The following is an 11,772-nucleotide window of genomic DNA, read 5'->3' as shown; positions in this document are numbered from 1 at the left end:
GGTTCGGATCCCACCTGGCGGGCATTTTTTCTCCACTTTCTTATTTTCCAAATTCTTTATCTTGACGTAATACATCCTCCCCTTTGCTTTCCGAGGTTGTCTTGACTGCCAATTCTTATATATATATATATATATATATATATATATATATATATATATAGTGAATGAGAAATGGGAAAATGAGGGGCTCGGTGAAATAGACAGAAAAAATCTCTTCTGCGGAAATATGTGCGGTCAAGGCGTGCATTTGAAGTGCAGCATAGTCGTCCCTTTTTCCTGACCGACATCTACGAGTACTAAATGAAACTATTCACCAGACTATACATGTGCTAAATCAGACAGGGTGGCCGCACTTTGGCCATAGTGTGCACGTGGTCTAGGTCGATCGTGTTCACTACAGACACAATTAAAGCTCCCATGAGGAGGATTTTCCGTTATGGTCGAAGAAAATTTCCTAGTGTCATAAAAAGGGTTACGCACCTGACAATTCACTGGCGCATATAAACATATGATACGCCATTCAACCCCTACAATCAGGAGGTCACAGTAGACAAAATGCCCGGAACCATCTATACTGCAATCGCAACAGAAAAAGTAAGTTTTCTTGCTTATAAGCAGAAAACACCCACCAGAGACATGCCTGCGAGTAACTGACACATACTTTTTAATGGTCTGAAAAAGGCTCTAACGCAGCCGCTGCGTCCTCATCACTCGAGAGCCTTGTCTCCTGGATGGCCGGAATATCCACGCCCATCCGTACAAGGAGGAGCAAAAGGTGCTATAGACTTCTTGTGTTCCTCACGACTGTCACATTAAGTGTGGCAGCGTGCAATGCTGTGACACTTGCCACTCCGTCGGAGCATCTTACGTTACCTTTTCACCTTCAGATAAACCACCCTTGCTGGCGGTCTTGGATTGCAGTGTCTTTCATGGCTTCTTGAAACCGACCAGCGGCATGAGACCACTAGCCGCCGTAGCCATGCCAGGAGAATCTAGAGCAGTGGACGCTTGGTTTTTGCCAGCGCTGGATGACTTTTCCTCACCTTCGACAGGAGTTGTCCTCTTCACTGGCCCACCGTTGCCACCCGGAACATCTTCTGGTAGAGCCACAGCATCCACCCAAAATTTTGACGCAGCCACCATGGCACAGGTAACGGAACCGCCATCCCAACCCTCTCCACACGAGACGTCACGGCGATCATCATTGCTGGCACGTAAGGGCACTGGCCAGCCACGCACTATTGTTAGCCCTACACACACTATATTAGCGGGACTTTGCTACTCACCTAATTGCATGCTTGTGTTATTACAATGCTCAAATATCTCCTGGAGTGCTGAGTACAGGTCTCTAGCGCGCGTTCCTAAATCGAGAGCTGCAACACTTTCACTGGGTTTACCTTTAGTGAGCTAGTATCATCGTGCTATGGTCGCCCAGGGATTGTGGGTTCGTCTCCAGTTCAGGAGGACCCTAGTTCGAATCGCACTTAGCGCAAAATTTACCCAATTTTCTTTTCAACACAGACAGTTACCTTGTTACACGAGCTTCCCTGAGAAACGTGACGACTTTCCGGCCATTCATTGACCTATTTTTTATCCGTAGCGCTAAAAAGAAATTTTGTGGGCCGTGCGCCGGCCATTTTGTGTGCGACGGACGCAAAGTTTCGAACAAGACAATTGATTGTAAAGCTTCCGCATTAGAAAGGGCTCTATGGCACGAGAAGACGCTAAACTGGCGACGCAGAAAAGTGGTCCCCTGCGTAGGGATGAACGCGGCATTTCTCAAATATGTTTAGTTCAGGTACAATACATTGATGCATACAAACGTACTGGGTCGTTTATTGCGCAGTACGAGGTGGGGTAAGCGTTCGTACTCGCAGATGCTCCTGCTAGTAAGTGCAGGCGATAATCGAAGGGTCGAAGATAGCGCCGTCGGGGCAGTTGAAGAAGTAGATGTCGTACGTGCCATCGGGCATGGGTAAGCACCGGTAAAACGTGTGTGGATCGTCCGGGTGAGGGTAATAGCCACTCTCGGGACAGTCTAACTCCTGGGCTGAAGGAGGAGACGCTGCAGCTCTGCCGTTTGTATCGGTTTCAACGCCTGCTGCCGATGTCTTTCCCTCCGCTGCAGGTACCGTTTCTCGCGCGGTTGTCACGACGGCTGTGCTGGCCAGTGCGTCTCTTATCGCTCTCTGCAGGGGGTTCTTCCCTCCTCCGCAGGCTCCGGAGAAGTCGTCCGTCTCAATGGACCAAACCATGGCACCGGCGAGGCCCAGGGAGCGGGTGAACTGCACCTGGTGTGTACGGAAAGCGGCATGCGAATATTAACACGAGCGCCGTGAACAAAAAAGTATTTGATCTTTTGTTTTACTTTTGCTTCACTTGTCACTGCCCTTTACCTCCTCTTCGCCACCGCCGACGCCTCTCTTACAAGGGACAAGGGTTGTACGCCTCGGCACCACCGATTCCCCTTTCACAAGTTGCGCAGTCGGCTGATAACGGCGCCGGAAGTTATCAGCAGCTGCACTTTTAACTCGCTTTGGGACAGAAGCGTGTCGTTCGCGCGAAGAAAGACCTTTCCATAGGGACCGGGCAGCTGGACGGGTGACGCCACCACTCGGCGCTCCGCTCGTCAGTGGAATGAGCCGGTGCATTGGACTACACAGCCTCCCGTTGTTTTTGTCGTGTTTACTTCGGTGCTTTGTATGTTTTGGTGGCGTTGTGAGCAGACATGTGAGATGAAACGAAGTCTAGACAGGTGTGTTGGGTTCTTAGATGAAGTAGTGACTACGGAAACTTGTCAGACGCGTCTAAAGTTGGGTATCGGCTGCAATGGCATGAGCGCTTTTTGCAGCGACCTGCGCTTGGCTCCACCCGTTCTGAGCTAGAATAAAACTACTATTATTAGTATTATTTTTTTCTTAAATACACTAACGGCTACGCAAACTTATTGGATGCTTGTAAAGTTGGGGAAGGGCTACATTGACACGAGCGCTTTTTGCAGCGCTGTGCGCCTGGCTCCGCGCGATCTGACTAGGAATAAAACTATTAGCAATATTAAAATTTCCTTCTACCACTTTAAATTATCTGCGCTGGTTTCAATGTCTACAGTTTCCACGCCAACCTTAGCGCTGGGATACCTCGATACGTGTGCTTTAAATAGAAAGGCACCTGCATACGAGATGGACTACCGTGTACGTAGAAATGTTGCGGTAGTTTGCACTTTCTGTAACCGTAAGCTTTGTACCTTCGGTTTTGGCGAGCGACACTGTGACAGCATGGGAGCCTGAAAGCCGAAGTGGAAATCCCACGTTTGTGGTGGTCATTTTATCAAGAGCCAAAGTTATTCACCAACTCAAAAGCCCAAGCTACAAACCATCCCTCCTCCCCTTCCCGTTTTACCACCTGCGTAGAATAAATGCTGGCACCGATAGTTAAAAAAATGTGGCAGTGTTAACGTCAGCCGGTGTTTTTTAATGCTAAAGTATTCTTTACAGAGTACCTAAAAAATCGTGTAATGCCTGGTGAAGACACCAAAAACGCGCGATTAGTTGCCTCAAATATGGGTGCATGAGCCCGAGTCCTCCACCACAGACATATTTCCGACACGCTGAAAAAGTTTAGATTTGGAGAGGGGGCATTGAAGTTCAAAATTAAAAAAAAAAACAGAAAAATCATTTCGCCCTCCATCTAATGATTATGATGGTTTAACACAAAGCTTTCTTCGTGCGAAATCGAATGGGAAATGGTCAAAGTCAAAGACGATGCCATTAAAATACCAAACTGCGTGCTTGTCAAATTCGACGCTTAATTAGTCAAAGTTTAAATCCAGAAGGCAACCAAGGAAACCCATACGATAGATCTTTGCGATAAACGATCATTGTCGTTAGACGGAGGTGTGCATGATTTTTCAATCGTAGGTGGCAGCTTGTAAACCGACCGCAGCATTCAGTTGTGAAGCTGAGTACAGGTTTCGGGCACCCTCCTGTCTTGCGTCCTTCAGCCACGCAGGAATTAGTTTCTGAAAAACAATTTACCAACTAGCCAGCAACCATTGCAATTCTTGTAAAGCAGTGCTTCTCCACGACAAGCAATAACGTTCTACTATCATGCGGCATTCATATTTATTCTATCAACGATTTCCGATGACTGTAGTAAGAGCATTTCTGTGAAATCAAACACGTTTCAGCCGTCGGTAATGAAGTTACGGAAGCGTCGTCCATCACAATTTCTGTTTTGAGGTAAATCTTCGAAGACACCCCCAAACTTTGTCTTTCGCTTGTGCACGACGTCGACGCCGTTTCGTCATCAACTGCCGAAGGCCAGCGCCGCAGGATTACTAGATCGGTTGCGCACCCCGGCTTTGTGGGAGCATTTAGCGGCAATATACTCCTCGATTCGCGAAACTGCATGCAGGCATGAAAAAAATTGCATGAAGCAACGAACTTTCACTTCCAGCTTGACTTCCAGCTTGGCGCATTGAGCGTCGTCTGCTATTTGTAAATACCGAGTATGGGCGTAAATAACACACATGGCATCCCTCGTAAACGTCACATCCACGCTCAAGATTTACCGATTTGAAAAATGCCCGTGGGGTTACGTACGCTTTGCAAACCGCCGCAGAAAAACGACAGAAAGCCATGCACAACTACGCTGTGCTGACCGCCACCGGCATTCCACTGACGAGCGGTTCGCCACGGGCGGCGCTGTTCGCTGAAACGACGGTGGTGCCATACAACGGCCGCCCGGTCCCTATTGAGTTCCTGTATATAGCTCCCCTAGGGGAGCTATATACAGCAACTCAGCGGCCGCCGCTGCCGCAACCGCCGATGCTCAGTTGAGCAGAACTGACTGAATACGGGGTCTTGCGCGCAGCACTGAAAGCCGGCTTTCCTGTCGAACTGGAACCCGCGGCATGTGGCAATCAGACGCGCAACTCTTCCGCTACGCGATAGACGGGAACTCTACCTTTCCAGAAACTGTAGCGCCGCTCCTTCCCCGGCGGGCCCGCGCAAGGCGTCATGGGAACTGCGTGCGCGGGGTGCGAGCAGCGACGGCTTGGTCGCGCCGCGCGCGGCGCGCCCGTCAAAAGACAAAGTTTTAATAAAGTTAAATGCGGTGCTTGCAAAGTTATGTTGCGCATCAGTTGAAGCATCTTTAAACCAGAGACCCCAAAATAAGAAAGAAAAAAAATATCTGCGTCCTTCTGAAACTGCCTGCACCGCATGAGAATCCTTTTGTAGTCGGCTAGCAACGTCGTCTGCTAGCTTCCAGACCGTCTTCGTGCTTATGGCTGCCCGCAGGAAAAGGGAGATTCCTTAACCCGAGGAAATAGAAAACAGATGTGACGCTTGAGCTCCCCGAGAAAAACACAAATAACCAGCTGTTGCTTCCGGCAGCCCGAGGGGAGCCTGGTGGGAAAACGAAGAAGCCCATGTCGTTTGCGCACGTTATTCGTGATGCATTTCCGCGTGTGTAAAGCTACACTCGTTTACGACCTGCCTTTGCGTTTGTTGTTTACGCACTAGTGACGACATGGCGCCAAGGAAGACAACAGACAAACTTGCTGCATGCCCGGTTGTGACAGCTATGCGCTACGAGACCGGCATATTTCATTCCACAAGTTTCCGAAGGACAAGAAACTTAAAAAGGAATGGGTTCGCCGGATAAATCGCCAGGGTCGTGATGGCCGATTCCCTTTGTGGGAGCCGTCCGAGCATCTCAGGATATGTCGAGCCCATTTTAACGCGAGTGGACGCAAATATTACATGGACCGTATGCCGACCATTTTTCCACACCGGGTGTTCTCCGAGAGGTGTCCTCCGGTAAAGACAGGTAAGCCCAGAACTAAAACGTGAATTATACTTTTTATAGCTCGATCCTATTTGTTTTGTTTCCTAGCTGCCGCGAAGCGAACGAAACATCACCCTCCCGAAGCGCCCGTCCTGCTTCCAGGCATCCAAGACGAACTAGTGATATGCAGCACTGTCGAGATACCCCTGCCAGTTCAGAGTAAGCAACGCCCGTTTTGTTATGAATTCTAGCACCAAGGGCGTAATAGGGCGATAAAGCAATACGTTCGCTCCCGCAGGCAACGATGCGGTTTCCCCAACAGCGACTGCCTGCAGCCCGCTTCCTGCGGCGTGGAAGAACCGGGTTTCTGATGTGAGTTCAGCATTTCGACGCTTTCTTTGCAGTCGCTCATTGCGGAATTATTTTTTCCATCTTTTAAGGTGTGGTGTACTTCCTGTGTGAAAGCTCAGGTTCCCACTATGACGCGCCCTGTCCTGTTATTTTGACATGTGGAACGCACACGCTTTCCCAGGAGTATATTGCATCCTCTGAAAGCCATGTCAGCCTCCCTTTCGCACCGAGACCATTCCTACGGTGCTTATTATACGCTGCGGATTTCTCTTAATTAGCAAAGTTTAGCTCCGAGGTATAACTGTAATACTATAAGGCAACATTTGATTGCTTTCAATATTTGCCTAAGGTAGTCTACATGTTTATTTGCTCAGATCTCACTGTATATTGAATGGCATCCGCCTGAAACAAAGTATTATACCCATCACATGAAAAGTAGCGCCATCCCACTTTTGCAACAGCTCGAATCTTCAGACGTGGGTGCTTCAGAAAACAGGTTTGCCTGCAGATATAGGCAATATGTTTAAAATTTCGTTACCCTTTAATATAAATATTTCTTAGGGGCACTGTTTCTGGCGTTATTTTACAGCTGCAGGCTACATGTACTCGGCGGGACCACAAGAAGGCGCAGCTGCTACCATGCGTGCAAAAATGGACCTCCTCCTTAAACTGTGCACCAAACTTCAAGAAGAAAATGTTGGTCTGAAGGCGGAGAACAGTGCACTCAATGCAGAACTATGCAAGCTAAAGATTGCGATGTTGAAGAACAAAGTTACCAGCGACGACAACCAAGTATCAGTGGTAGGTTCTCTTACTGGAGACGAAAAGAGGCTGCTCTTCTACGCGGGATTTTGCTCGCGTGAACGTTTTGTCAGCTTTGTCAAGTTTGTGCAAAGAAAACACAGAACAGCGAAATCAAGCGGAGGCAGACCACCGGCACTTTCAGTGCCCGAACAACTAACTGTCGTTTTTTGCCTGTTAAAAGTGGGCCTCTTAGAGCAGGACCCTGCGAATCGATTCGGTGCTACCGTCTCGACAGTAAGCGCGATCTGTGTAATCTGGATGAATTTTTTGCATGAAATGCTCGTACAAATATCCATTTGGCCAGCAGGAAGAACCGCTGACATGTTTATGCGAGAAAGCTTCAGAACTAGGGATGGTTCTACTCGAGTGGTACTTGATTGTGCAGAAATATTCATGGACATGCCATCCGAGACTTATATCAGTCTTGGGCAGAAACTAGTTACCAGTAACGCGTTACCGGTAACTAGTTCCTTTTTCAGTAACTTGTAACTGTAACTATAGTTACTTTCAGGTTAAATGAACTTGTAACTGTAACACTGTTACTTTTTGTGGAGTAACTGTAACGAGAAATATCGTTACAGTTACTTTGTTTCTATAAAAAAATTATCCAACAGCAACACTCATTAACCCCGATGTACAGTTGGCGCGTTTCACTTTTTCGGCCTTTCTTCCGCAGAACCTTCGTCTACTTCATTTATGCCAGCTCACTCCCTTCGCATGGGTGAAAAACATCTGGACTAGAAATGTTTAGGCGAGCACGTGTGCGTGGTGTCCCACGCGGTCAGCTAAGGGCTCTAAATATCTAAGTCTAAGCTGCAGTATTTTCCTCAGCAGCGCGATATCGCTCTCATCCAGGCCATAAATAACGCTGCGACACGCGCCTAAGCGCAGGTGGATGCATGTTGACGCGCCAGAACCTATAGTTGGATGCACGGCTGCACCATTTTCGCCACATCTGGAGAGCAGTAAAAGTGTTTGACACAAAGGCGAACAGGAAAACAAACACCCACAAACGCCGCACAACGCACTGAAACATTTGCACTCCAGCGGAAGCCTGGAAAACCCCGGTCAGGGCGTCGCTTTCTCATTAGCGACGTGCAGCCCCGTTTGCAGGGTCATAAAACGCCGCGGGGAGTCTCTCGGCGGCCTCGCGCTCGTCCAGACCTGTGCGCACTGTAGAGTTTTCGATTCACAAATCGACCATTGTGCGCTTTTGAGACCCCTGGACGTATTTGGGACCACGCGTTTGGGACCCCTGGTCTAGAGGCTTCGTCGAGGTGTCAACAGTGCTCGAACGAGGTCGAGGGAGTAATATATTCCACGCCCCTCCACACATACGACGACCCCAACGATGGTGGTCCCCGAGTGCCCTCACACCAGCCAGCATCTTGGCCGGCAGGCGTCTGACCACATTGCCACTGCACGAGGAAATGTTCTTGGTAAGCTTCATGACTTCGTTTCGAGGGCTGTGGCTGAAACGAAAACAGTAGCTACATCTGTTTCTGAATGTTGGGAGCGAGGAATACTTGGGCAAGCTTCGCTCAGCCTAGGCCTCAAAGCAAACGAAGGGAGGGGTTCCTGGTATCGGCGACGTGATTGCTGTGGAAGGCTCGGATAGTGAGAGCAGTGTTTCCCGGTCGAGACGGAAAAATCCGCCTTTGTGAGGACAGGGGGAGGGTGGAGGGGGGAAACAGTAAAGCATCCAGTTCGGTTTATATTCCCTTTGGAAATAACCTTAGCCCCGTTTACATTGACCCGACGAGGGCGCGTTGAGTTGGAATAAACAGGTTTTTTGGACTCTACGCACTCATGTATAGCCCCGGATACATGGGCCCGACGAGGGAGGGTCCATGTATCCAGTTGTGCATGAGTGCGTTGAGTCCAAAAAACCTGTTTATTAGAGTCCGTTCGACTCGCAGGCAGGGGGTGGGTTGACGCGCTCGTCGGGCTGAGTCGGCGGGCCGTGGGGAGCTGAATACCGTATTTTCACGATTACAACGCACCACCGATTGTACCGCGGGGGTAGGTTCGCGCAGGAAAATCCGAAAAAATAATTGGACGTCAGCTTTACCGCGCAGATTTAAAATACATGACACTACTTACCTAGAAGAGGAGATTTTATTTTGCGCGTGCAACTGTGGCAGCCAAAAATAAATTGTGCTTCGTAAACTTGCTTATCCAGCTCCTGCAGGGAATAAAACTATATAGTGGGAAACATTGAAGCTGTTTGCGATTTCAAGTGTCTTGACCTTCGTAATTCTACGCGTGACGGGCTAATTGCAGTAGTAGAAAAACGTTTAACAGCTGACCAAGATGTGTCCTTCAGGAATGAGTGCCCCGAAATCCACTCACGTAATATTGACGAATTTTTTTATTGGATTGAGTTGGAGTTTGGGAGGACCTCGGGCCTATGGCAATGTTGCTGGCCGATTTAAAAACTGTTTCGGTTTTGAACCCGATTGTAACGCGCACACAAATTTTAATGCTAGCTTTTAGCAAAAGAAGGAGCGCACTAGAATCGTAAAAATACGGTAGCTCCTCCTCCGGCAATCCCCCGGCCCCCTCGCCTCGACTCTTTGAATGGAGCTCATGTATACGCGTGAGGGGTCGAGGTAGCGGAACCCGCCAGTCGACTCGACCATCCCTCGTCGGGTCCATGTATTCGGGGCTATAGTCTTTGAGGATTTGCGAAGCCGGCGTAGGTGCTGTTCGCTTATGGGTCATTCGCCTCGAGAATGCTCGCCTTGGTTTAGAGCAGCTCTACCCGCGAGTCAGGCGGCGGGCAGCGGAGTCCTTCAGTCTGGGGAGGGGATTAGCCACGACTCCCTCATTGTGCCGTCGAGCGCACGCGGACAAATGCGAGGCGGCAAGGCGAGGACACTAAGATGTTAGCCGCGCGAAGGCCGCTCTAAGCGTTCGGCTTTGGCTTTGAGCAGGTGCCACCCGCTTAACGTAATGGTGTGACCACTCCACGCTGTCAGTGATTTTGGGTAGCAGATGTCTTGTCTTTGCTTGTCAATTGCAATAACGTACGCGGGAAACGTACTAGGACTTGCATGAGAGAGAGTGTTGGGTCATGTGACCGCAGGTGGGGACATGTTTAGGATTGGTTGGTTCTTGTGGCCAATTTGTGCTCCATATGAATAATGTTGAAAAGGGTTTTCACTCTTTCTTGAATGCCCCCCTTTGGAGGCGTGGTTTTTGGGATCAAAACCAGAGTGCTGGGTTTTGTCCGGGGTCGGTTGGTCGGTCGGTCGAGGGGATCTAGTTCAGTATAGATCACTGCCGAACAGGATGCTGCTGGCAGAGTGACAATGTAACCGTCATTCTGTCCTGATGTAAATACTTGGAGTAATGTAAATAATGTGAATAAACCTAATTAATATCCAGCAAGAAAGACAGTCTTCATCCCTCACCTGCTTCAAGCATCGGACGTCGGTCATCGGAGCGAGTCGAGATCGTCCTCTCGGCTCGAGCATTAAAAGAACCTCATTATTCCGTCTTCATCAGTCACCAAGATGGAGAGGCGAAATCTAACTGGCGCAGTCGGCAGGATGACCACGACCGTGTGCTGGAGCTGGTGGGGAATTCCGTAGAGACTCCTTCAACGCAAGGTTCGGCTCAGACCAACGGCGAGCCTGACTCCAAGCATCGGCGAGGCGGCACCTCAGCGGGAGGCCTCGTGAACTCCGGTTCAGAGCGGCGGCAACCGAGATTGGACGAGGCGACACCTCAGCGGGAGCCCTTGTGAGCTCCGGCTTAGGGTAGCGCAGCCGCGATTCAACGAGGCGACATCTCAGCGGGAGGCTTCGTGAACTCCGGCTTAGGGTGGCGGCAGCTGCAATTCGACGGGGCGACACCTCAGTGGCAGGCCTCATGAGCTCCAGCTGAAGGCGATGGAAGCCGCGATTTAACGAGGCGACAACTCAGCGGGAGGCCTCGTGATCTCTGGCTTAGGGTGGCGGCAGCTGCGATTCGACGGGGCGACACCTCAGTGGCAGGCCTCATGAGCTCCAGCTGAAGGCGATGGAAGCCGCGCTTTAACGAGGCGACAACTCAGCGGGAGGCCTCGTGATCTCTGGCTTAGGGTGGCGGCAGCTGCGATTCGACGGGGCGACACCTCAGTGGCAGGCCTCATGAGCTCCAGCTGAAGGCGATGGAAGCCGCGCTTTAACGAGGCGACAACTCAGCGGGAGGCCTCGTGAGCTCCGGCTGAGGGTGGCGGCAGCTGCGATTCGACGGGGCGACACCTCAGTGGCAGGCCTCATGAGCTCCAACTGAAGGCGATGGAAGCCGCGATTAAACGAGGCGACAACTCAGCGGGGGGCCTCGTGAGCTCCGGCTTAGGGTGGCGGCAGCTGCGATTCGACGGGGCGACACCTCAGTGGGAGGCCTCATGAGCTCCATCTGAAGGCGACGGAAGCCGCGATTTAACGATGCGACAACTCAGCGGGAGGCCTCGTGAGCTCCGGCTCAGGGTGGCGGCAGCTGCGATTCGACGGGGCGACACCTCAGTGGCAGGCCTCATGAGCTCCAGCTGAAGGCGATGGAAGCCGCGATTTAACGATGCGACAACTCAGCGGGGGGCCTCGTGAGCTCCGGCTCAGGGTGGCGGCAGCTGCGATTCGACGGGGCGACACCTCAGTGGCAGGCCTCATGAGCTCCAGCTGAAGGCGATGGAAGCCGCGATTAAACGAGGCGACAACTCAGCGGGGGGCCTCGTGAGCTCCGGCTCAGGGTGGCGGCAGCTGCGATTCGACGGGGCGACACCTCAGTGGCAGGCCTCATGAGCTCCAACTGAAGGCGATGGAAGCCGCGATTAAACGA

At 50.7% G+C, this 11,772-nt stretch overlaps 1 protein-coding gene across 1 annotated transcript in view; it reads right to left on the bottom strand.

Moving 5' to 3' along the window:
* Positions 1-1,871: 1,871 nt before the first annotated feature.
* Positions 1,872-11,772, bottom strand: part of LOC144168481 (putative chitinase 10) — a 114,810-nt gene continuing 104,909 nt past the window's right edge. Inside the window, exon 16 of the mRNA XM_077697454.1 lies at positions 1,872-2,291. Within this exon, the coding sequence (XP_077553580.1) occupies positions 1,887-2,291 (405 nt within the window). The 3' untranslated portion in view covers positions 1,872-1,886. The remainder of the gene's footprint in view (positions 2,292-11,772) is intronic.

Source organism: Haemaphysalis longicornis, unplaced genomic scaffold (assembly GCF_048455015.1).
Source record: "Haemaphysalis longicornis isolate Haplotype H1 unplaced genomic scaffold, Haemaphysalis longicornis Haplotype H1 scaffold_2, whole genome shotgun sequence".
In the NCBI taxonomy this organism is placed as follows: domain Eukaryota; kingdom Metazoa; phylum Arthropoda; class Arachnida; order Ixodida; family Ixodidae; genus Haemaphysalis; species Haemaphysalis longicornis.
The sequence above is the reverse complement of the archived record's forward strand: the minus strand, read 5'-3'. Positions and strand labels throughout refer to the sequence as shown.